The 22,293-nt window shown below is 38.6% G+C and overlaps 4 protein-coding genes across 9 annotated transcripts; 1 reads left to right on the top strand and 3 right to left on the bottom strand.

Moving 5' to 3' along the window:
• The first annotated feature begins 244 nt into the window (after positions 1–244).
• Positions 245–6,522, top strand: LOC109003669 (hemolysin A-like). 2 transcript variants are annotated; one of them, XR_004798297.1, is made up of 10 exons: positions 245–444; positions 548–629; positions 931–1,010; positions 2,756–2,858; positions 2,969–3,125; positions 4,179–4,307; positions 4,919–5,005; positions 5,577–5,623; positions 5,740–5,784; positions 5,898–5,949. XR_004798297.1 is itself a non-coding variant. In XM_035685172.1 (9 exons), exons 1-9 carry the CDS (start codon positions 339–341, stop codon positions 6,036–6,038), a joined length of 930 nt encoding a protein of 309 aa, XP_035541065.1. In that variant the 5' UTR covers positions 245–338; the 3' UTR covers positions 6,039–6,522. The 2 variants fall into 2 exon arrangements, 1 of the variants encoding a protein (XP_035541065.1); XM_035685172.1 differs by lacking the exon at positions 5,577–5,623 and having other exon boundaries at positions 5,898–6,522.
• Positions 6,523–6,844: 322 nt separating this feature from the next.
• On the bottom strand, positions 6,845–10,296 carry LOC109003668 (rhodanese-like domain-containing protein 4A, chloroplastic). Of its 2 annotated transcripts, none has more exons than XM_018981909.1 (4): positions 9,584–10,296; positions 8,239–8,341; positions 7,536–7,776; positions 6,845–7,148 (listed from the first exon to the last, which is right to left on the bottom strand). In XM_018981909.1, exons 1-3 carry the CDS (start codon positions 10,246–10,248, stop codon positions 7,555–7,557), a joined length of 990 nt encoding a protein of 329 aa, XP_018837454.1. In that variant the 5' UTR covers positions 10,249–10,296; the 3' UTR covers positions 6,845–7,148; positions 7,536–7,554. The 2 variants fall into 2 exon arrangements, with proteins under 2 accessions (XP_018837454.1, XP_018837453.1); XM_018981908.1 differs by having other exon boundaries at positions 7,531–7,776.
• On the bottom strand, positions 9,824–15,448 carry LOC109003666 (TPR repeat-containing protein ZIP4). The gene is made up of 6 exons (XM_018981904.2): positions 13,992–15,448; positions 12,712–12,901; positions 12,552–12,584; positions 11,682–12,302; positions 10,791–11,479; positions 9,824–9,895 (listed from the first exon to the last, which is right to left on the bottom strand). Exons 1-5 carry the CDS (start codon positions 15,365–15,367, stop codon positions 10,844–10,846), a joined length of 2,856 nt encoding a protein of 951 aa, XP_018837449.1. The 5' UTR covers positions 15,368–15,448; the 3' UTR covers positions 9,824–9,895; positions 10,791–10,843.
• A 239-nt stretch (positions 15,449–15,687) lies between these two features.
• On the bottom strand, positions 15,688–21,366 carry LOC109003667 (FRIGIDA-like protein 3). Of its 4 annotated transcripts, none has more exons than XM_035685173.1 (5): positions 21,262–21,360; positions 21,087–21,172; positions 18,590–19,626; positions 17,729–17,901; positions 15,688–16,323 (listed from the first exon to the last, which is right to left on the bottom strand). In XM_035685173.1, the coding sequence occupies exons 3-5, from the start codon at positions 19,614–19,616 to the stop codon at positions 15,907–15,909; spliced, it is 1,617 nt and encodes a 538-aa protein (XP_035541066.1). In that variant the 5' UTR covers positions 19,617–19,626; positions 21,087–21,172; positions 21,262–21,360; the 3' UTR covers positions 15,688–15,906. The 4 variants fall into 4 exon arrangements, with proteins under 4 accessions (XP_035541066.1, XP_035541067.1, XP_018837450.1 ...); XM_035685174.1 differs by having other exon boundaries at positions 18,590–19,720; positions 21,262–21,358; XM_018981905.2 differs by lacking the exon at positions 21,087–21,172 and having other exon boundaries at positions 21,262–21,366.
• Between the last annotated feature and the right edge of the window lie 927 nt (positions 21,367–22,293).

The raw sequence follows: 22,293 nt of genomic DNA on the forward strand, positions 1-22,293 counted from the left end.
TAATGGTTCTAAAGACCGATTATTTCTCTTATACCCAATGTTTTTTTTTTTCCCATTAAATACATCTTACGAAAAAATAAATGGATGAGATGAATCGAAATCCGACATAGACGACATTTATAATTTTATAGTACCTATTGTATTTGATTATTCGTATAAAATGTATCCGACGTAGAAAACGAGACCTGGGCTTGCGAAGTGGACTCTATGGGCTCATGGGCTTTGCTCTGCCTCCTTTATCCTTGATAGCATCGTTGGCTGCCCTGCTTTGCGCCCTGCTTTGCCGAGAAGAGACACAGAGAGAGAAAATTCGGGGGAAAATTTTTTTGATAGGTAAAATGGCACTGCAACTTTTGAAGCTTCCTGTTAACTTCATATCACTCTGTCTTAGTAGCAATCCGAGCTTGTCTTTCCTATCTCACTGCAGCTCTCGAAAGATTTCCGGTATCCTCTCCACTCTCTTGTCTATATGCATTCGCCTTTTTGTTCTTTGTTGGGGTGGTTGTTGCTTGAATCTTGTTAATTTTGACTCGCCGTCCTTTTTCAGTGAGATGGATTAAAGCCCAAATTCGAAGTCCCTTGAGAAGCTATGCTGTTATAAAGTCAGGAAAGATTCAACTACCAAAGAAGTAAGCATCTCTATCTCCAATATCATAATGTTTTCTTGTTACTACTGTTTTTAGGTACCTCACTTATTCACCGCTAGTTTCTCATTTTAATGTTATGAGGATTGGATTCAATGAAATTTCCGTGAAAGATTTTGTCTATTAGGTGATTGACCATTTGGAATAACCATTTATTATTAGTTGTAGGTCTAGCCCGATTCTGAATGGAAGCTAAAAACTTTACATTACCTGCAATCTAGTATTGTTTCATCTTTTCTCAAATTGCTTTTAGATTTTATTATGTTTATACTCTTAAAATTTTCAGAAAAAGGAGGCTGGATGAGATATGTCTTGAAAGGTTTCAGCAATACAGCCGAACATTTATTCAATCATGGATCTTACAAGGTAAGATATATTCTTTCATAGCATATAACGTATTTTAATTTTTAATGCATCCTGAGCATTTTACCATCTCAACAGTTTAAGCACCAATGGGTAGTTTCTCGTTAAAGTTTACACTTTTAAAAATGTCTGGTCAAAGAGTTGAGTTGCTGCGGCAGTTACTATAAAACTCAATAGTTTTTATCTTTTGCTCCACTCTCCTTGCTACATGAAGAGTCATGAGTCATAAACCACTAGCTAAATTTTCCCTTTGATGAGTATTTATGGTACGATGAAAAACATGAATTATTGTCCCCTTTCTTCAAACATAAATCCCTTGGTTTCTGAGCCAAGAGATTCACTCCAGCTTAGAAAGCATTTCCAATTCTGTCCTGAGCATACCTCGTTGGTCTCTCTCACCTTGGGATAAACCCCTTCTCCTTTGTGATCAAGGCTTATAATGTTTCTTTTTCATTTGCTTTTTGGACGGAGAAGATTTGAAACTGATGGTTTAAGACCTGGATGTTCATCGATCTAAAATATGGAGTGCTTCATGGCAAACAATATACTCAAATTCAAGTGACTTTTGTATCGATAAAAATGGCTTTGAGTGTTGTTAACATCTTAGTGTGGCAATGAAAGTGACAAACGTGGGTGCCGCAAATTGTTGATGGGTTACTACCTGTGATTCTGCAAGCTTAAATTCAAAAAGTAACTAGACCATGCCAAAAGTCTTGTGGACTGTCAAAATGACCCGAGATGGGTTTTAAACAAACAATTTAAAGGGTCTACTTGAATTGAAAATTGTCTTGAAAGCTTAAGCTAATGAGAATAGGTGAATTTAATCATTTAATTTATATTCTAACACCCTCCCTCATGTGTGAATCACACCCCTCTTAATAAGTGAGCCCAACACGTGAAATATGTAATTGAACTGAGGCAAAGTGTGAAGTCCTGCTTCGAACTTAGAATGTGTCTATAATACTATGTTAGATCTTCACTTGTTCTAAAAGCTTATTTTAACATGAATTTTTTTAAGTTTATATTCTAATACTTCCTCTCACATGTGGACTAAACTCCCCTTTAATGATTGAGCCCAACGCATGGAACATTTAATTGAAATGAGGGTGAAATGTGGAGGTAGGTACAAGGACCTCTGCTATAGTATCATGTTAAATCATCCATTGTTTTACCTATAAAAAAAAACCATTGTTTTTAAAACTTAAATTTGAGTGAAGAGGTGGATTTAATCATTTAGTTTATATTCTAATAAGCCCAACCAATCAAACTGGTCAATATAGTCCGTGTTTTTGGAAATGCTGTTCCTAACTGAGAGCAACCCCCTTATGTTCAACTCCCCCTGCCCATCCTCTAATGGAAGTTCCCAAGAAAAAAAAAGAAGAGAAAAATTTGAATTATAACTGATATGATGTCTCCAAAATATCCGTAGCCCCTGATTTGTTATGAAGATACCATTATCAATTGCTTAAGTGATTGAAAAAATTTTGAAAGTCTGTTTTAAACTGATGTGCGTTTGCCTCACAATTCAGTATTGCTTAGCCATTGTACTAGGTTATCTGTCTTGCACAACTTCTATAATGTGCGGGCATTGAGGCAGAAAAATTCCAGATTGTGGCATGCAATGCAGAGGCTACCATTCTCAATCATTGTGGGAATAAGCATACTTGATATGAGAAGTTAGCTTACAGTCTTATGATCAATTTTGGACCTCTCTCTCTCTCTCTCTCTCTAACACATTTGAGGTGTAGGCAAAGTGTTTGTTGATGGAAAGGTGGTGAACAAAGCTGGAACACCAGTCTCTGAAAAAGCTGTTGTGCAGATAATGGCTGAAGTTCCAAAATATGTATGTAGGTGATTTACTCCCCTGAAGCAACCCATCATGCACTCTTAGAAAATATCATTGATGCAGTGTCTTTGTTGAGAATGTTATATTAATTTAGAAGTTCCATTGTTTATACCAGAGCAGGATATAAGTTAGAAGCTGCTATTGAACAGCTAGGCATTGATGTTTCTGGTAAAGTAGCACTTGATTCAGGGTTGTCCACTGGTGGTTTTGCTGACTGCTTACTTCAGTATGGTGCATCATTTGTTTATGGAGTTGATGTAGGTTATGGCCAGGTACTAAAAAGTTCTAAAGCTTTTTATCTCTTTTGCTTGGTGAATATGTCCTAGACATCATCTGGATGTAGAGTCCCGATTCTTTTTGTTCTTTTGGATGGTTATATAATACAAGAAAACGGTGCCCTCCTGGGAAGCCCTCTTGTTGCACCCCTCCTTTTTACTTATAAAAAAATACAGTGTTAGAAAATGTAAATGGTTATTTCTAATTAAAGAGGTTATGGGAAATATTTGATAGCACTCTTATACTTATCTGACGAATCTTTATTCCTGTTTATGGGAAAAATGACTTGTAAGACCTTTCAACTATCAAGCTTTAATTTATGTTTTCCGAAAGTTAGTTGATTGTAATTCAAAATATCCAAAAAGAAAAGTTTTTGGAGGGAGAGAAATGCTAGAAGTTTCGAAGATCAAGAGAGAACAATGGATGAGCTAAAACTTTTCTTTTTCAAGTCATTGTTCTTATGGGCAAGGGCCATAGTTTGTAACGGACTTAGTGTCCATGATCTTCTTCTCTATTGTAACCTCTAGCTAGGCGTTCTTCATGTATACTTCTTGTGTACCTGGGCTTTGCCTATTTCTATGAATATAATATCTTTGATTATCCATCAAAAAAAAAAAGTAATTCAAAATATCAGCAAGTTTAAATACAGTGCCAAATGTTCAATTTTCAATGTTCTGGTGCTCAAGAGTGAAAGTATAAACAAAGCAAAAGGAAATGAGACTCGGTCCTTTGAATTTTTTGAGATATTTGCGTACTAATTTTGAGAAGGTTGATAAATAGTTTAAAAAGCAAATCAACCTGGGAAAACTTACAAAGAAGAGACATTCCTAGTTTGACCAACATATTATATCTATATGTTGGTCTACAGCTTCTGATTTATCTTCATTTTTAAGCCGGATGTTTTTATCAATGTAGATGCATTTTGATTTTATGTACATTCTTAACAACAAAAAGCTTACATGTGATCCTCCCATGTCCACTTTCTTTTTTTATTCAAATGCTGTTGGATATATTTTATTCTTGATTGGTATCTCTGCCAACTTCTATAGGTGGCTGAAAAAATACGTCGACATGAACGTGTTTGTGTGATCGAAAGGACGAATTTAAGATACCTTTCTGGACTCCCCCAAAAAGTTGATCTGGTGACTCTGGACCTTTCATTCATCTCAATTCTCCTGGTAAGTTTTCAAAGAGTGGTATTATTATTTTGTTTAAATGTGGTGTTGCTTTGTTTAAAGATTTTTTTGGCTGGTTGCTTTCAACCTTTCCTTCATCTACCAGGCTGGAGAGGTTTGAAGGATCAAGTTTTTTTTTTTTTTTTTTTCTTTTGTCGATAAGTAAGATTTGAAGCATCAAGTAGTGGTGTGATTAAGATTTTTCCTCTTTCCCTTGACTTTTTCAGTTCAGAGATTGAAACTTCAGAAGCGTTCTTTAGCCAACTGAGCAGCTACAATTCTATGCTAATGTTCTCTTGTGTCTATCTTGGAGCAATAAATATGTGCTATTTACTTATACGCCCTACAAAAAGAAAGTAATATCTTAAGGAGATATTCTGATTTGGAAAATATATTCTGATGGTTATACAAATGATCAAGCCATTCTTCTTTTGCTTTATGCATACACATGACTGTTCTTGCTAGTGTTCTTGTCCTTTATGCCTTGACATAATGGTTACTGTTCTTGTTACTGTGTTTGTTCATTGACCATTGTGCATTACTTTTGGGTCCTTATTCATTTCTTTTTACCCTTGAATAATTAAGATCTTTGTTTATTTATGTACTTTTCACAGGTCATGCCTGCTGTAGTCTCTGTGATGAAGGAAGATGCTAGCTTAGTTACCCTGGTTAAGCCCCAATTTGAAGCTCGAAGATCGCAAGTGAGAAACTCTTATTCTCATCCTTCTATCTTATGAAGTATATGAATATTAATTGTTAAAAAAGAACTACATATTTGTCTTTATAGCACTGCGTCTACAGAGTTTTCTATTCCCTGCAGTCATATGAAGCCAATTTAGGCTATTTTTCATTACTTCATTAACAGAGAAATGGAAGCCATCTTTATCTTTCTACTCTAAAGTTGCAGCAATAGCATACAGATTTACCCTTTTTCTGTCTTGCATTTGTGCATACAAGCTCTTTAACAAAGATAAAATAGCTCTTTCTAGTGCTTCAGCTCGAGACTTTGCAAATCCTTGACACGCTCAAGTGAAGAATCTTGCGCAAACACCCTTCATTTTATTTTTAAGTGCTTCACCTTCATAAAATGGCTTCCCACTCTACTACTGCCTAGGGCATGGCCCAAGGGCACCAAAAACTCATAATTTTAAAAAGACCAAACTGATTGCAATATGTTGTCCCATAATTATACATGATTTGTACTGAACATGGCTTTTGCCTATTCTTTTATTAATATACTTACACTTATCAAAAAAGATTTTGCATCTGTAGCATTTAATGCATCTTGGTTGATTGAAGAATTGAAGTGATGTTTAATGGTAAGGGCTTTGATACTTATGCAGATGTATTCTAGTGCCAAGAAAATGATCATCATTGTTCAACAATATATATAACCTCTTCATTTCTGAGTTAAAAAAATTCACCTTCTTTGCAGGTAGGAAGTGGTGGAATAGTGAGAGATCCTACAGTCCATCAAGAGGTATGCACGAGCAGCACGAGTCCCTCTTTGGTTGTTTAGTTGGCCTTCAGGGTTTGAAATGCAGCCTAGCCCTATGTCTGAAAGTGAAAATGTGATTGGTGTTTGTTGTGCAGGTTCTTGAAAAGATCATTACGGGTGTAGAGAATTTTGGATTCTGCAGCAAAGGGTGGATTGAGTCTCCTTTGAAGGGTGCCGAGGGCAATACTGAATTTCTCGTTCACTTTAGCCGCACAGCTGAGAGAAATGCAAATTGATATTTTATCTACTCGGTTTTAAAAAGTGGGTAAGGCTGCTGAAAGCTGGAGATTTTGGTGGACAAATACTCTCTTGTACAGAATTTTCCTCCAAATCCATCTAAAGAAAATTCTCTTAACTATGAGGTGGCAATTATAAAGATTATGCACGTGTACTTTTAATGGTCATGCCATTATTAAATGAGCCATGTCATTAAAAGGCTACATGTTGATAATCTTCTTAATTGCAACCTTAAGAAATTCCTCCAAACCACTTCAGAAGAAAACATTGTCCATTGCCTCTTCTAGCCTCGTGTTCCTTGAAATTTCATGATCATAGATAGGATCAGGGTGGCATGTTTCAATTGCATTTTTCAAGTGATGGGACATGTAATGTTTTAATTATTTATATTTGCCTCCTTTCGGTTCAAAGAGATGCTTAACTTGCACGTTTAGTCATATAAAATTGTTGGGAAGGCAGCATTTTGGCTGTTCCTATTGCTTTGGATGGTATTTAAAAGGTTGTATCTTTTAATAAAAAAGAATATGGAAATTAACAAAGACATGTAAGGAAGTTATAATAGGGCAAGTCACAAAAAATAAGAAGAAAATTTAACAACACTCAAAATTTCCGTTAAGGTTGTGTCCAATTTTTAGAACCTAAAGAAAGAAAGAGAAACATATAAAGTATAGACTCCACGATATTTATTGTTGTTTGTGTGAGATTTTTAAACAGTTTTGATGAATGCTATAAGATATTTTTTATGCATTTATCTCTCTTATATTCTATACCTTAGAATTCAAGCAAGAGCTTAGAGATTCAAATCTGAATAAACCAAGAGCTTGGTAGGCTGCTAGCCAAAATTCTGTGTTCCCTTGATTCATTGAAGCAATGATTTCCCGAGAAACAATCGATTGGCCTTGGCTCTATATTAGGTTCTCTTTGCTACAAACATGCTTGGGGTGCCAAGAATGTATTCCGCTTGAGAGGTTAGACTCAAACAGGAGTTGCCTCCAAAAAACGAAAGAAAACTGAGTTTCGACCAAACAGAAGTTGCTGCTTGAGATATTACAGCATCAATTTTGAGGACCTGATGGATTAGGGCAAGATGGTTGTTTCAGGTCTGGGTACTGCATCCACAGAGAAGAAAAAAGTGTGTCAAGAATGTATTCCCCTCATGAGGGTCGCAATATGCATTACTTCAAAACATAGAGAACTGCTACGGCTTCTTAAAATGCTCTTTCCCACGCAAAGTAATATTCTAACATGTAAAGAAAGGCTCATATTGAAGCTCATAAAAGGTTAACAATCGATCTAAACTCGAAAATTGCCAGTTCAAATATAGATTAAGTTGCACATGATGCATTACGGTTGCATTTAGACAAGAAAATGCCTCAAGTTTGCATTTGCAGTTATTAATAGATTTACATTTCAAACTTTTCATGTTTATTTTAAGCATATCACACACTCAGACACGCAATGGAGAGATAAAGGGAAGATGGACGGACGTACATTACCGTAGGTAGAAGAGGATAATCAAGAACCACTTTTGATGTCTGGTATGGATTCTGTTGACTTGTTTAGATGCCCATCAGTTTTCCATTTTTCTTCTATAGCAGTATTATCAGGAGAGGTAGCATCATTTCTATCATCAGTTTTCTGAAGAACTCCTCCATTTATCCCAGGTTGTTGAGAAGTTTTAACTTTCTTCTTGGGATACATATGCACAGATGGCGGTAAAAGATAATCCTGTATTGCCTACAAAGACACAAACCCAAAAAAATTAAACAGCTTAACCAAATGTCAGAAGTAGGTTCTTAAAGAAAATCAAAGTGGATTGGCCAAAAGTTGAGCAGTGCTACCAAAGGAAGTTTGAAAGATACCTTTCCTAAGATTAAACAAAATCTACCAATTTTGAAGGTGAGGTGATGGAAAGCATCATTAATTGGAACGTGGTAAATTTATTAGATAGACATGTGTTTGTATTTGTATCTGAACTGAAGGAATCGAGCCCAGAGATGTCATCTAAGATATGCCATGACGCACATTATTTTTGCAGCACTTTTTTCTGGCATCGGGTGTGCTGCATTCCTTTAACCGGGCCTCATTTAACCATTATTGCCACAAATATAGAATAAAAGAGAGGTATATGAACCGAAACTAATATAGATTTCTCAAAGGTGGAAAAATGGTACTGTGAAAAAGAATGAAGAATCATACCAACCACCCTTTTTCACCTCTGACCCCGCCCCTGATTGCATAGGCCTCTTTGAAACCATTCTTGAATAATAACTCAGCCACTTTCATGGAATTACCATCGAAACTACCTTACAAAAAGAGAAACTAGTGATGAAATTAAGGGCATGTTTGATACAAAAGAAGGGAAGCTAAAATGAGAAAGTCTGGGAGCCGTACGCATTCTTCCCAGCAAGGATATATGCATTGCCAAGAATTTATTAGAAGAAATAAAAGTTAAACAGTAAAACAACATACTTTGCAGCTAATTAGGTGGTCAAGTGGTGTAAAAATTTCGGTCCGGACCGAAAAACCCGACCAAGCTGGACTAGACTGAAATTCACAACAATCAATTTCGGTCCTAGGGTTTGGGATATTTCAGGAATCGGTCCAATCTTGGGATTGGGTTTTTTCACCCCGGACCAGACCGACCGAATTACAAATATATATTTTTAAATATTTTTTTTATAAATTATATATCTTATTTTATATAGTAGTTATATAGGTAAATTATGTCATTTTTATCTAATTTATGACCATTGACAATATAAAATGTTAAATATATAATTATTAATTAACTAATATATAATTATCAATTTTGATAATTTGAACAACTTTTTAAGGCTATTTTTATGGGAAAAAAAATTAAAATAAAGTTAAATAGTTATATTATTCAAAATTATAAACATTGTGGATTTGTTTATTAGTGGGCCAAAAATACACATTACAAACTTTTTTGCATGATTGGCCCCCATTTAAAATTAGTCTGGACCAATAGCTAACGCTCCGGTCCGATCTGCTAGGGGTGATCGGTCTGGACCGATTACACCCCATCAACTGATTATGATAACTGTATAAACTTCAGTAGGAAGTAGCAGACCCTAGTTAATTAAAAATTAAAATTTGCAATACGACCAACAAGTGTACTGAACAAAGGTTCTGTAAGTTCTTTGGTTGGACAACTGAGGAACTTTCGGTCACTGGTCTTTTCTCCTTTTGGGTTTACATGACTTGTAGATCTATCTCTACTCAACTAAAATTTGCGAGATTTCTCATAACTAAACGAAAAATAGAAGAGGATAAGAGGAAAGAAGATCAAAGTCACTAACCAAATTTTAGAGATTAAAGTACTCATCAACACACTTTTAAAAGTTCTATTTAGCATAAAGGTTCGAAGTATCTTAAAGTAATAGTTTTCATTCCATCTCTAATCATTCTTGCATGGACTAGGTTTTTCTTTTTCAGTGAAGAATAAATTCAGAAAGCCAGTGTTTTGAATCTTCTCATATGAAGAACTAATACTCGTAAATTAAACAATTTTCACACTTACTTGTCTAGAACGCAGACCACAGTATTTGCCACGTCCCCAAAGCTTTCCAAGACCAACTTCATGAACCCATCTTCATCTCCCTCAGAAAAAGGAACCTTCACAACATCCTTATTCAGAATCTTCAAATTTGGAGACTTCAAGTACTTCAAACTCTTCCTGCCCCTGATATCCAACAGCTGCGCACTGGGGTCGTCCCGGAGTTTCTTAAACGCATCAATGGCAGAGATGAACTTGAATTTTCTCAAGTACTCTTCGGTAAGGGGTATAACAACCAGCCAAATGAACGTACAGCCAGCAACGAAAAATGGGTTCCTGTTGAAAAAGTCGTCAATTGCAACTAAGACCGACTCCAGGTTAATTTTGTCCGAGACTTTGTCTGCAGAGGAGACAACGGCTTCAGAAGCAAAGCAAGGAAGAGAAGTGAGGAGGTTGAATAGAGTGAAGGAGAGTTGGGTTTTCGTTATATTTTGAAACAAGGGAGAGGTTTGGAGAAGCAAAGGGTGGCCCTGGAATAGGAATTGAGAGGCGGAGGGGAATTGGGTTTGATTTTGATGAGAAAGGGTGGGAATGGAGTTTGGGAGAGAAGAGATGGACGGTTTCTGGGTTTTGAGGTGGCTTTGGAGGACGGGCGGACAAGAAGAGAGGACCAAGGAAAGAGACTCCATGATAACCTTTGAGAGAGAGAGAGCGGATAAAGGACACGAAGGGAATGCTGGCAGTTATGTACTTTGCTTGTTTCAGTTCGGGTTGAGCCAATTAATTAATTAATTTATTTTTTTAAATTTGGTATTTTCTTTTTATATTTAATCATATATGTTGCATCTTAAACAAATTTACAAATTAATCGCTTAAAAAAATCAAAAAAAGAATGTGACATGATTAATATAACTAAAAATGTAAAATATTTGATAAAGAACTGCATTTCTGGAAATGAGGTAGCTCCCATGCTGTAGGGATCTTCGTCAAATGCAAAAAATTCAAATACAACGTTGGCTCGTCGGGGAAAGTGATCACTAAGGATAGATAATGATCTTAGAGGTCCGAAATTAACTCTAGATGCATGATGCATCATCTATTGACGCAAAAGGTCGCCGATGAAGGACGACCCTATAGACCAAAAAGGAGCTAGTTTCAATTCTAGTGAGGGGTAAGCTTTGTATGCACCTATAAAGGTTTATCCGTAAAAGAATGAATGACCACTAATTACCTGTACAACAAAGATGTACACATCATGCTACTAGCCGAGTCCTGCTTTCTATATCATTCTGCACATGGAAATTTCTTTTGGAAACCATCGACAAAATCATCCATGAATGCCCTGTAAGTCTCCATTCCTGGAATGCGCTTAGCAAATTCTAGACCAACTTTCATCCATTTCTTTGCCGTTTCATTCTGCCCCAACCGCACTGGTATTGCTGCCCGATTCCATGCAGTCATGGCAAGCCATTTTCCCTCTTCAGTTGGATATTCTCCTTCCTTCAACCCCACCATTATTTGGTAAGCTTGCTTGTAGACGCCATATACAGCATCATCATCTGCGCCACCCTTCTGAATACATGCTACTGCAATAAGCTTCCTCAATACAACAGCAATGTTCTGGTAATCTGGTGAGAGGGAGGAAAGGAAGGCTGAGAGGCACTCATTTAGAGCAAAGGTAGCTACTTCGGGATTGGATCGGGGACCCTGCGAGGCACTAAGGCCTATCTGAAGAAGGTGCTTCGGATTGCAAGCTTTTGAGCTGGCATAACTCTTCACAAGGAGTTGCTGTGCTGCTAAATCATTCAGCCTGCCTTGTATATCATAGGCACTGAAGGTGTATATGAAGAACAGATCAGGCTCAAGGGTAATAATTTGATCATCATTTAATCGAGGGCCAGTTGAGATTGACTTCAGTATCTGCATCCATGAAAGAATGCCATTATAAGGGAGTTGGGAGATACCAATAAGAAGGGGACATTGAAGCATAAAGAGTTGGCCTTTTATCATTCTTAGTGGGAATATACGTATCAAACTATTACAAGGAACTAGGAAGGTATATCAACCATTGAGTGTGAAAATTTGAGGCATCAAGTGCTTTATGAATCAAACAAATCCATACCTTCCCAGCTCTATCTAGCAGTTCCACCGCTTGCTTCACTTCACTGTCTGATAATGTAGCCTTTCTTTGACTCTCTGAAGCGATCATGGCAGATATGGTCAGTACTAATGATTTGCAAACCATAACATTATTTTCTTCCACTTGCACATCAACAAGGAGACCGTAAAACACTGAAGCCAATCTCAAAAATTCAGCACATAATTCATAGTTGTTCTCCTTCCCAGTTCTAGTCCCAAAATTCCATGAAGTCACAGCAAACCAATTCCGTTCCCGTCTTCCAACCTCCCCTACTCCAAAGAAGAGATCAGGGCCAAGTTCAGTTGCCCGGTTATGAGCACATTTTACAAATTTCAGAACTTCCATCTCGTTGCCTGGCTCTTGAGAGAGGATTGTGACAATAGTCCGCAGAACTACAACCTCTGCTGTTGGCATGGATTTTCCATGGGCATAGAAGTCTAGGAGACTCAATAGCGCTGCCACAGCAACAGGAAGCACACGGCAAGCAACAGCTTCATGAGCTGATAGGGAGAGAAAGTCGGTAGTAAAATCAACGCAGGTTGTCATGGCTTGGATTTGAGTAATAGCGCCATCTTGGTCTTTCTTTTGCAGGTAAATCTTGAACTGCATTAAAGAGAAACGTCGAGGTGGCAAAATAATCAATTGGATAATCTAAGGGAGATATGAAAAAGGTGTACTTGTCACCAACCTTATATCTCTGCCTAACAGGGGCAATACTTTTCAGGTCCAATCAAAGTTGCATGTGCATCTCTGCTCACAGATGCATGCAAGCACGTGTGCGTGTGTGCCAGTATGCGTGTGTTTGAGCCAGTGAGAGAGCAAGAGCGAGAAAGAGAGGGAGGGAGTAAACACCTTAAGGAACGCGCAGGCTATGTTGGGCTCCAGCTGCGTAAATAGGAAAGGTATTGGAAGGTTGAAATATTACTCATTCAAATAGTTCTAAGTATTGGAAGTTTTTATCATCTTGGGGACCAGAATCGCAACTCGCAGTTTTAACTTTTAATTAGTATACCTTTTCAGCCTCATTAATATACTCTTCAGCTTGATCAAGCTGACAAAGACCAAGGTGGCAGAGACACAAAACTCTAAAGCCCTTGGCTCGAAGAATTTTACTCTCTGTGTCGTATGTAATATAAAGCATTGATTTTTCAAACATCTCTGCACTTGTCCCATAATCTTTTGATCGAAAGAAGTCAGCAGCACTGCAAAAGAAAGAAAATGGTTGAAATAAAATAGAATTGAATTGAAGTAGTGCCTCGATCAGGCAAGTTCCTTTTCAATTATTATGAGGTAGGAGCAATGGATAAACCTTGCATGTCCAAGTCGTGTGTCAAAAGTCTCATCGCGACATTATCCTTTTTTTTTTTTTTACTAAAATGCTCAGATGGAGAAACAACGTGGCTTGAACTGAAGGCCTTCACACACATACACACACACATACGTACACATAGATAGAAGACGAGTGAAACTATCCAATGAAAATGCACTTCAAGCAATGACGATGACAATAAATCATTAAGGCTGTCTTAGCAGTGAGTTTGAACTTTGGATCAGGAGTAAACATTGTTTTATATGGTGAAGGAGACGAGAAATCAGAAGTCAAGAAGATCTGCACGGTAAAACGAGATGTATGCTAACTATTTTATAATAAAATAATATTACAATCTAACGTAATTCATCGTATCGTCAATTTATAAATTTACTTTTATAATATCTTTTCGTAGCCTGGCTAAAGTATCAATAGTCAATATTGCCGGTGAAAGTTGCCAACTGATACGAAGGGACATTGTAGGCCTTGGTACTTGGTAATTGGTACTTGAAAAAGCTTAATAAAAATAACCGTACATGTATAATCTTTTTTTTATATAATCATATTTTAAATTGAATATATTTCTATAAAACGATATTATTTGATTAATTATTTTATAAAAATACTCTTAATTTAAAACAGAATTAAGGATTGTGAAAAATGTTGTGTATCTTTTTCTAGCTAAAAATGATATAAACACAATTATTGCACAATTTTCGTACAACTCTTATAAAATATTTTTTTATTTAAAACATCAAAATAAAACCAAAAAATCAGATAAATATAAAAAATGAGATTTTATTAAATAATTGCATAACATTGTATAATAAATTTTTTTATATCATTTTTGTTAACAAAATACGTCGAAAACAATGCAAATCCGCGAAAAGTTGAAACAGTGTTTGGCTCAACCGCTGGACCGACGCACCATGCAATTTGGTTAAACAATAAAATATATTGAGTACGTACATTTCTAGACTTACCAATTCCAAAGAACAGCGTGCATTGCCATCCTCTCCTTAGCCGCCGTGTCGCCAGCAAATAGCGCAACCACTCTCTCATCCGAGACCAGCTCTGCCACCACTTTAGCCCTCACATTGGAACTAGTCCCAACCTCGCGGTCAGGGCCACCACAGCCATCCCCGACCACCCTGTGGGCCATCCTCACGGCCGCTCCTGCGCTGACATGGCACCGCCCCAACAACCCCAAGAACACCTGCTTGGTCGTCTCTGCCCCCGCCGTCCCTACCGCCTGAAAGTATGCTTCCACCGCCGACACCCAAACGCCCTCGGGAACGTCCTGATTCACCACCATGCCCTTCAACTCCTTCTCCGCCTCACCGTATCTCCCCATTCCCAACCAGGCCTTCACTGCCAACACCGGGAGACTCGGATGGTTATTGTCCCCTCTCTTATCACTCTCTCTCAGAACCCTCACGCACTTGATCACGCTCTCGTAATCTCCCTTCTGTAAATGGATAGCGGAGATGAACCGCAGCGTCTTCGACCTCAATTCGCTGAGATCGACGGCACCGAATCCCAGTCCCAATCCTTTCTCGCACAGATCCAACGCTTCATTCATGAACTTCAGAGCTTCGCTCGAAGCCTGGCTACTAGTCTCATTCTTCGATAGCAAACTCTTTCCGAACGTCAAATACTGGCTCGCGAGTGCCTGGTAGTGCTCAGAGGAGCCGAAAAGCAAGCTCTTGGAGCGGTTCAGCAATGCCAGGGCGAGATTCCGGTCAGAGACGTCCCAGGCGGTGCGAGATCTCGCGAGATTGAGATCCAGGAGCAGTTTTCTCTCGGCGGCACCGGAGATCGCGTCGGGAACGAGATTGGAAACGAGATCAGTGGCTCTGACGAAGCAGGTAGAGGCGAGGTCGAAATTCCGGAGATCGTGCCAGATGAGGCCGGTCTTGTAGTAGAAGGAGGCGGACTTGATGGAGGGAGAGGGGACGCCAGAGACGTCTCCGGCGAGGGAGAGAAGGTCGGCAGAAACATGGCGGAGGTGGGCGAGGTGATGGGCGGAATGAGAGGATCGGAGGAGGAGGAAGGAGGAGGCATTGGAGAGGTCGACGCAGGCATTCCAGAGGCGGAAGCTGAGCTTCCAGATGTGGAGTTTGAGGCCGTTGTTTATGCTGTGAAATTGAGAGAGCTGAACGAGGGATTGGCGGAGATCGGAGGAGATGGAGGGAAGCAATGACTTGTCAATCTCAGTCTCAGCGTCGGGGGAGAGATGCTCCAGTTGTCTGATCGAGGATTCGATTTGGGAGAGAAGAAGAGAGTATGAATGGGATTGGGAGTCTTTGCTAGTTGCAGGAGGTGGAGGAGAAGGAGACGACATCTCTGAGATTCTCATTTTGTTTTGTTTGTTTGTTTGTTTGTTTTTTTTTTCTTGGCGGGGGCGGCAATACAGAAGGAGCCGGAGGTTTTTAATTTGAATGGGTTTAAATATTCAGTTAAAAGCCCTTAAATTCTGGAGGTAAAGGAATTAACGTCTGCATGATGGAGCTGCCAGCCGAATGCGTATGCCCTTGGCCCCTTAGCAAGGACGGAAATGATGCCTAATTCAGTGCATTTCAGAACAAATATGCCATGCTAAAAGACAAAAAAGACCAAAAAAATAGCGATGCGAACAACAATATAAACAATACAAAAAATAAATAGAGACAATAATCCTTATTTACAAAATTAAAACGTTGTGCATATATTAGAGAACCGAAATATCTTCTTGTACAACAACTAGAAATTACAAGACATTTTTTTTTCTTTTTTTGCCATTTTTTTTAGAAAGTACTAATTCATTCATACAGTACAACGTACAAAGAGCTCCAGGGTTAAAACTAACAGTTAAAACGAACGGATCATAGGTCACCTTTTGTTGCCATCTTTGCTAACTTAGTGGAGATACGGGGCTTGGTACTGGAAGCCATTTCCAAAGTAGTTGCCGTGACTGGGGGACAGATTGTAAGTAGCAGAACCAAGAAGCTGGGGGCAGTGGTTGTCAGCAGGTCCCTGGTAAATATAAGGCCTATCATACACATACTGAGGATACCGATCGGCAACTCGGGGGTAGTAACTCTTGTCAGTAGCAACATTAGTGACCCGAGGCCCATATCCGATACCGTTAGCACGAGGTCTTTTAGGTTGAGGCTTTGCAGCTTCAGTTGCCCGTTTCTTATCTGCCTTGGCCTTTTCTAGCAGGACGATGCGCTTTTGGAGTGGATCCACAGGAAACTGCTGCTCAAGTTTATGCTCTTCAATGGACTTGATCACAGCCTTAAGCGCAGCCAGCTCTCGTTCGCTAACCTCATTCTGAAACAAGAGCAAATTTGTTAGGCATCTTCACATTCAACCAACATAAAAACCTAGTGCTTGCAAACCCCATCGACCATCAGCAACAGCCCAACACCATGGTATACTGCTGGGATTTCAAAGGCAAACCTCTTTTACCAAGATTGTCCATCAAAGAATGAATATGTAGACCCCCAACAAAACTCACACACAAATGCACACCAACCCTTTCCTTTTTTGGATAAGAGCATACACTAACGAGAGAGCATTGCTCGGATATCTAATTAAACAGCCAAACATTGCAAAAAAGGCAAACAGTACACTAGTTTGAGATGAGATTGGGAGCTCGGGAGAAAGTTTCATGTCAACGGTTTAAAAACCAAAATGAAAGGAATGCCTAACCACCAAAGCATCTGCTGACAACAAAAAGAAAGATGGTAGTTTAGCCACAATTTTTGGCAGAAACCTAATACCCCCGTCAAAACTGAGGAAAATTATATCATTTTCTAGCTCCTAAATTGTAAGTAGGTGTTCACTTTTGTATACTTTGTCTGTACTAGAGCTACGCCTATTAGTCAATAAGAGTTGATCTTACTCATAAAAATACTGACGACAAAGATGCAGTGACCTGCACAGCCATTTCCAGGATCTACTCCTATGCCGAAAAATGGAAGCACCTCAATTAACTCAGCATTATAGGAGGGATGCTAAAGCAACAGAATGTGAATGCAAGTTGTAAATACATACAAACACAGTTACTCTACCTCGAATAAATCTTAAAACCCCAGTGAGTTTGTCACAAATTTCACAACCAAAACCTCCAGACTGCCTGCCTGATAATAAACAATCAAGATATGTATGTGTGTCGTCTGCGCGAGAAACCAAGAATGCTACAGGAATTAAAAAGTGGTGTGCAATTGCAAGAAGTAGGTGGTAATGGGTATCCGAAACACTGTGGAGGCTTGTCTTTCTATAGTGAACCAAGTCGTCCAACCTCACGAGTCACATTAGATTATTACAAGCCTCGTACTGTCCAAGCAAGGGACAACAAAATTATCCAGATCTGTCTCAGATGGTCTAATTAAAAGTAAGAATGTCCAAGTGCTCAGTGGCCAGAGCTCAGAGCCACAGATGCTAGTCCACTGTGGTTCAGATAGCAGCACTTCAATGTACTTACACGGGAATGCATCTGTCCCTTGGTGTTACTTACCACAGAACTATTTCTACCAAGATTACAATATCATTCAGTGCTGTAGAAAATACATATCTTATTGGCATGCAACTAACAAGCTCACAAATAAAAAGTATACTCGTTCTGGACCTAGAACTAAGTATTTAAATCAACTTGTTAGCCCACCATTTCAAATTATGAAAAAGAAAATGATCAAAATAGATTGTTCAATATACTTTGAAGTGAGGAACACACCTGTGCAGTGGGAGATGAGTTTCCAGTTTTAACAGGTAAAGAAGCTTTTCTTGCCTCCTCCAAGTAGGATTTCAGTAAAGGCACAGGAGAGAACTGCTCAGTAAGTTCGAATGCAAAAGCCAAGTTAACAGCATCAATTTGCCTTCCACTATTGACCAAGACTTCAATTACACCTGTAGAATCCAGGAAAAACACATGAAAACTCACTGAATAATTGACAGGCATAAGAGGGCATAACTGATCTAATCAACTCATATATTATCTCCGTTGGTCCAACCAAGGCATAGGAACCTCACTATAATCATCCGGCAGAAACCAGGAAATTCCACTTCTGTTGCATCACCTTTTTACATGATGCAACAAAAGCCTGTGCCAAGAGATCAAGGCCATTTGTTCTCCTTAACAGGGCTCTTATAAGCAACCTTAAACTTTGTCTAATTTAAGTAAATTTGGTGTGGTCAAAGCAAGTTTTTACATCTTCTAACGGTTATCATAGTTAGCCTGTTGCACGATCCTCCCACTGTCCTGTCATGTCCCAGCATGTTATGATACTCAACTCAATCAAGCCTTATCTCAACTAATTGGGTTCAGCTACATGGATCCTTTTATGCCAAGAGGAATCATTTGACATTAACAGGAATCATGTTCATACATACAACAGTCATATCTGCCAAGCATTACATCAGGAATTTATCCAAAGAAAAATGCACATATGAAAGACAGACCTGGCACAACAAAACAAAGCAGTTTTTTTTACCGTACTTGAGATATTATGTTTCAGTGTAGTTCATAAAGTCAACATTTTGCTAGATATCATAGAACAGGTTTTCATCCATGGTTGTAGGTACAAACGAGACAAACCTGGCATTTTCTCAGATAACCCAAGGGAACGACATAGGTCAGCTGTTTGGCGACGGCGAGAAACCATTGGTATTAGCCTAGAAAATTCCTCCTCATTGAAATCAGAAGCAATACCAAAAGTTGCCAGAAGTTGCAGAAATGCATGAGCCTCTAATGAGTTCCCATTGCTAGCATCCATGTCAAGAGCATCTAATTTAGGTTTCCATTCTTCAGCAATTGCCTTTGCCTGCTTCTTGACATCTTCTGAAATGACTTCCTGAATAGAGACTAGATCCTGGCTTGTTAGCAAAATACTTAGACACTCCATCAACATGATACAGGTTCGACGGAGACCCAATAAGTTTGAGTCCTTCTTTCCATCCAGATTGGGCATTTCCATACGATAAAACCCTTCCAAAGAATCCAAAACCAAACGTGCAGGGTTAGCTGCAGTCTTTAGTGCTAGTGGAATTTCCTCCCTTATGGCAGCAAGATTCTTACGGTTGTCTGATATAAACTTATGGAGCCCTTTTGAATCCATCTCTTCACATAGTGTTATTAGCTGGGGATAGGACTTCACCTCTACACCTTCACTTTCAGAAGAAACTTTGATATCCTCTAAGTTACTTTCAGCAGACATGGCATCTGATGGTTTCTCTTCCATGCTTGGTGCCCCACATTGGGCCTCACCAGGGACAATAGCAGGCTTCTCTCGAGCATTGGCAATGTCAACTATAGCAGCATCTCTCTTCTCTTGAAGCCTCTCCAGTGAAGCTTGTTCCTTGGCCACAACTGCAGCTACTCGCTTCTCCAAAGTTTTTTGGGCTTCAATTGTTTTGTTCTCATACTCCTTTTCTTGGTCTTCCAACTCATGAAAACGTCTCTTCAAGGATTTCTCAAGCCCATGAAGATGTTCTTCGAGTTCTTTCCATTTCAAGTTAAGGGTTATGGCCCGGTGACTTTCAAGTTCTGCAAATGCTTTCTGGAGCTGTTGTATCTTTGAGGTCGTAGAGTCAATTAACGTAGCAACTGACGAGGTATCTTCCATGGCAGAGGATCTGTAGGTAATAAAAAAGCAAGACGGAAGGAAGGGTGGAGGGGAATGTCAAACTACATTCCACGATAATAGGCCCTCAGCAGGGGTAAAATCTCCTGTTTTATATAGTCTGAACTATTAAAAAACCTACTAGTGTCCAGGTGAAACTGACCAAAAAGCCACATAAATGAACGTATAAGGCTATAAATATAACTTGACATAAAGGAAGATTGCAACCACTAAGAGTCTTAATGGTTGCTTGTTTGTATCAAAACTGCCCCAACCTTTGGAAGAAAAAGATGTTCAGGAGTCTTCGAGGGGTCAAATGTTATAAGCTGGTTATTGGAAAATATTTGAATATACAACAGCTGAATCATTGGAACATAAGATTTTATCTTTTTTTTATGTAAATAAGAGTTTTTATTGATAAAAACTAGGCATAGCCCAAGTACACAGGACATATACAAGGGAACATAAGATTTTTTTTTTTTTTTTTTTAATGTCAGGGAACCTCTCCAAGGCAGGGCCCTTCAGACCCACCCCTGCAGAGTAAACCCTGGTCCCACCCTCGGAAGTTTCCCTACACAGAACTGATTAAATTGATTTTTTGCACCCATGATGTGTTGAACCTTAGATCTTGAAGGGAGTGATACCCCAAGACCAAGGCCTTCACCACTTGGGCCAACCCCTTGGGGTTAAGGGAACATAAGATTTTATTATGCATAAAGGACAAAACTTCCTGATCAAAAAGACAATATATTTCGAACTTGATGAACAATAGTCTATACAGCATTAAGATATCCTCTATAAATTTTTCAAGTTAGAAGCACTTGAAGATGGGACCTGAAATGGGGGGGGGAGCATGGACAAGTTTGGAATAGTTATTTTAACTAACTTGAAGAAATATAAAGATCTCCACACGTGATCCTACCAAATTTTCATATGAAAAACCAATTAAATCACTTATTTTAAACTTAACTGTAATGGGTTGAGTCCAAAACCTCAAGGAGAGTACACCTATTTTTTCAAATACTTCAACCCCCAATAAAACCAGGGATCAAAAGCTTGCCGGCTTCACTAAGATATCTGGACCACATCTACTGGTGCAAAATATAGCAACATACTTGGTCTATATATACTCTGTCCTATATAGACAGAAGCACTCAAACGCACATATGCATACAAAATAAAGGAAATAAGCGGCAAGAAAAGTTTTAATGATAAAACTGAATATGGGCAATTTCTCAAGAAATACAGGGAACATGCAAATTTCTTGAGAAATTGCCCAAACTCGGTCTCATTTAGATGTGAAGACTACTCAAACCACAAACCCCAAGCGTTCCGAAACCGTCTGAATAAACCACGTGAGAGACCACAGACCAGATCTGTCCCAAACAGATTGATACAAGAGTCGACTTCGGCCCAAATTCTCTAAGCAACCAAACAGAGAAATTTAGGGCGAAATGCAGCAGAAGAACGTACCAATTAAAAAACCCCTAGAATTAAAGACGACAAGCCCCAAACAAGTTCATTGGCAAGAAACCCTAAGTGGCAAAATGAAGCAAGATCTGAAAACCGAAGTAAATCCAAGCACCAATTAGAAAAAAATTTTAAAAAGAGACTAAAAGAAGGAAATACAACATGAAGGGATACTTGCCTCAGATCATGGAGATTAAACAGCTACTGAGCTCGCTTGTGTGTGTGTGTGTGAGAGAGAGAGAGAGAGAGAGAGACGGCAGCAGCCGAAACAAAAGGGTTAGAGCACGATCTGATTGGGCAATTTATAATTCGTTTGCGGAGGACCCGCAGATCTGCAACGGCGTCGTTTTAGGTATATACAAAATTATTAGATATTTTTCTTTAATTTCATTAATATTAAGTTAAATTATAAACACAAGTTGACTCAAGTTGACTGCTTTTTTTAAGCACAAAAATTTAGATTCTTTTTTTGTTGAAAAGTGAGACTAAAGAAATGAACCAACAAAGGAGTGTTTCCAATCAAATGAGAGAATACAATCCACCGCTTCATCGTCCTGCTTTATCGTTTTATACTCTCCAGAATTTGCATTATGCAAAACTTCTTAAATGTTTTGAGTCATGATTTTCTTAAGAGAATGGCAGCAATGGGTTCAGTTCAATCCATCATGAGATGTGTATAGTCTGACATTCATATTATGTTCTTCTTTTTCTTTCATCCCTACACAAAAGAGGATTGATTACTCTTAGTGTAAATTCATTCATATTAATTACTCGGATTTGATTATCAAGTCGGTTCCATTCTTCTATTCTCAGAAATTACACATTTCACAATTTTATTAGTGTAAATTTTATACCGCACTTGGTCCCACTCTGTTTGAAAGAGATAAAATATATCAAATCCATAGTATTTTTTAGGCTCAGCTCAATGTAGGAGGTTTCATCACTAGAAGATAGAGGAAAAGAGAGGAAAGAGAACAAAGGAAATGAAGTTGTCAAGAGAAGTAAGGGAAAGGAAAAAAGAAAGTGGAGAGAAGAGAGAAGGTAAGAGACACACAAAAGAAAAGTTGTCAATCTTCATCACTTCTTAGGAACACGCGAAAAGAGATATCAGATAAAAGAAGACGACTAGACAACTACGGGAGGACTTTTGGGCTAAGTTTCTCCTAGGGAGACTTCAACTTTCACAGAGGTTTCTTCAATCTAGCGATAG

Source organism: Juglans regia, chromosome 14 (genome assembly GCF_001411555.2).
Source record: "Juglans regia cultivar Chandler chromosome 14, Walnut 2.0, whole genome shotgun sequence".
Taxonomy (NCBI): Eukaryota; Viridiplantae; Streptophyta; class Magnoliopsida; order Fagales; family Juglandaceae; genus Juglans; species Juglans regia.

Excerpts from the sequence above, each read along its gene's own strand:
- LOC109003668 (XM_018981909.1), bottom strand. The coding sequence starts at position 10,248 with ATGGAGTCTCTTTCCTTGGTCCTCTCTTCTTGTCCGCCCGTCCTCCAA. Across the intron at positions 8,342-9,583 it reads GTGGTCTGCGTTCTAGACAA|TTTCGATGGTAATTCCATGA; the intron begins GTAAGTGTGAAA and ends TTTGTAAGGTAG. Across the intron at positions 7,777-8,238 it reads GAGGTGAAAAAGGGTGGTTG|GCAATACAGGATTATCTTTT; the intron begins GTATGATTCTTC and ends GTGTCTTTGTAG.
- LOC109003666 (XM_018981904.2), bottom strand. The coding sequence starts at position 15,367 with ATGAGAATCTCAGAGATGTCGTCTCCTTCTCCTCCACCTCCTGCAACT. Across the intron at positions 12,303-12,551 it reads TAGCCTGCGCGTTCCTTAAG|TTCAAGATTTACCTGCAAAA; the intron begins GTGTTTACTCCC and ends TCTTTAATGCAG. Across the intron at positions 11,480-11,681 it reads TGCTAGATAGAGCTGGGAAG|ATACTGAAGTCAATCTCAAC; the intron begins GTATGGATTTGT and ends TCATGGATGCAG.
- LOC109003669 (XM_035685172.1), top strand. The coding sequence starts at position 339 with ATGGCACTGCAACTTTTGAAGCTTCCTGTTAACTTCATATCACTCTGT. Across the intron at positions 1,011-2,755 it reads TCAATCATGGATCTTACAAG|GCAAAGTGTTTGTTGATGGA; the intron begins GTAAGATATATT and ends TTTGAGGTGTAG. Across the intron at positions 4,308-4,918 it reads CATTCATCTCAATTCTCCTG|GTCATGCCTGCTGTAGTCTC; the intron begins GTAAGTTTTCAA and ends TACTTTTCACAG.
- LOC109003667 (XM_018981905.2), bottom strand. The coding sequence starts at position 19,616 with ATGGAAGATACCTCGTCAGTTGCTACGTTAATTGACTCTACGACCTCA. Across the intron at positions 17,902-18,589 it reads GTTATCTGAGAAAATGCCAG|GTGTAATTGAAGTCTTGGTC; the intron begins GTTTGTCTCGTT and ends TGGATTCTACAG. Across the intron at positions 16,324-17,728 it reads ACTCATCTCCCACTGCACAG|AATGAGGTTAGCGAACGAGA; the intron begins GTGTGTTCCTCA and ends CTCTTGTTTCAG.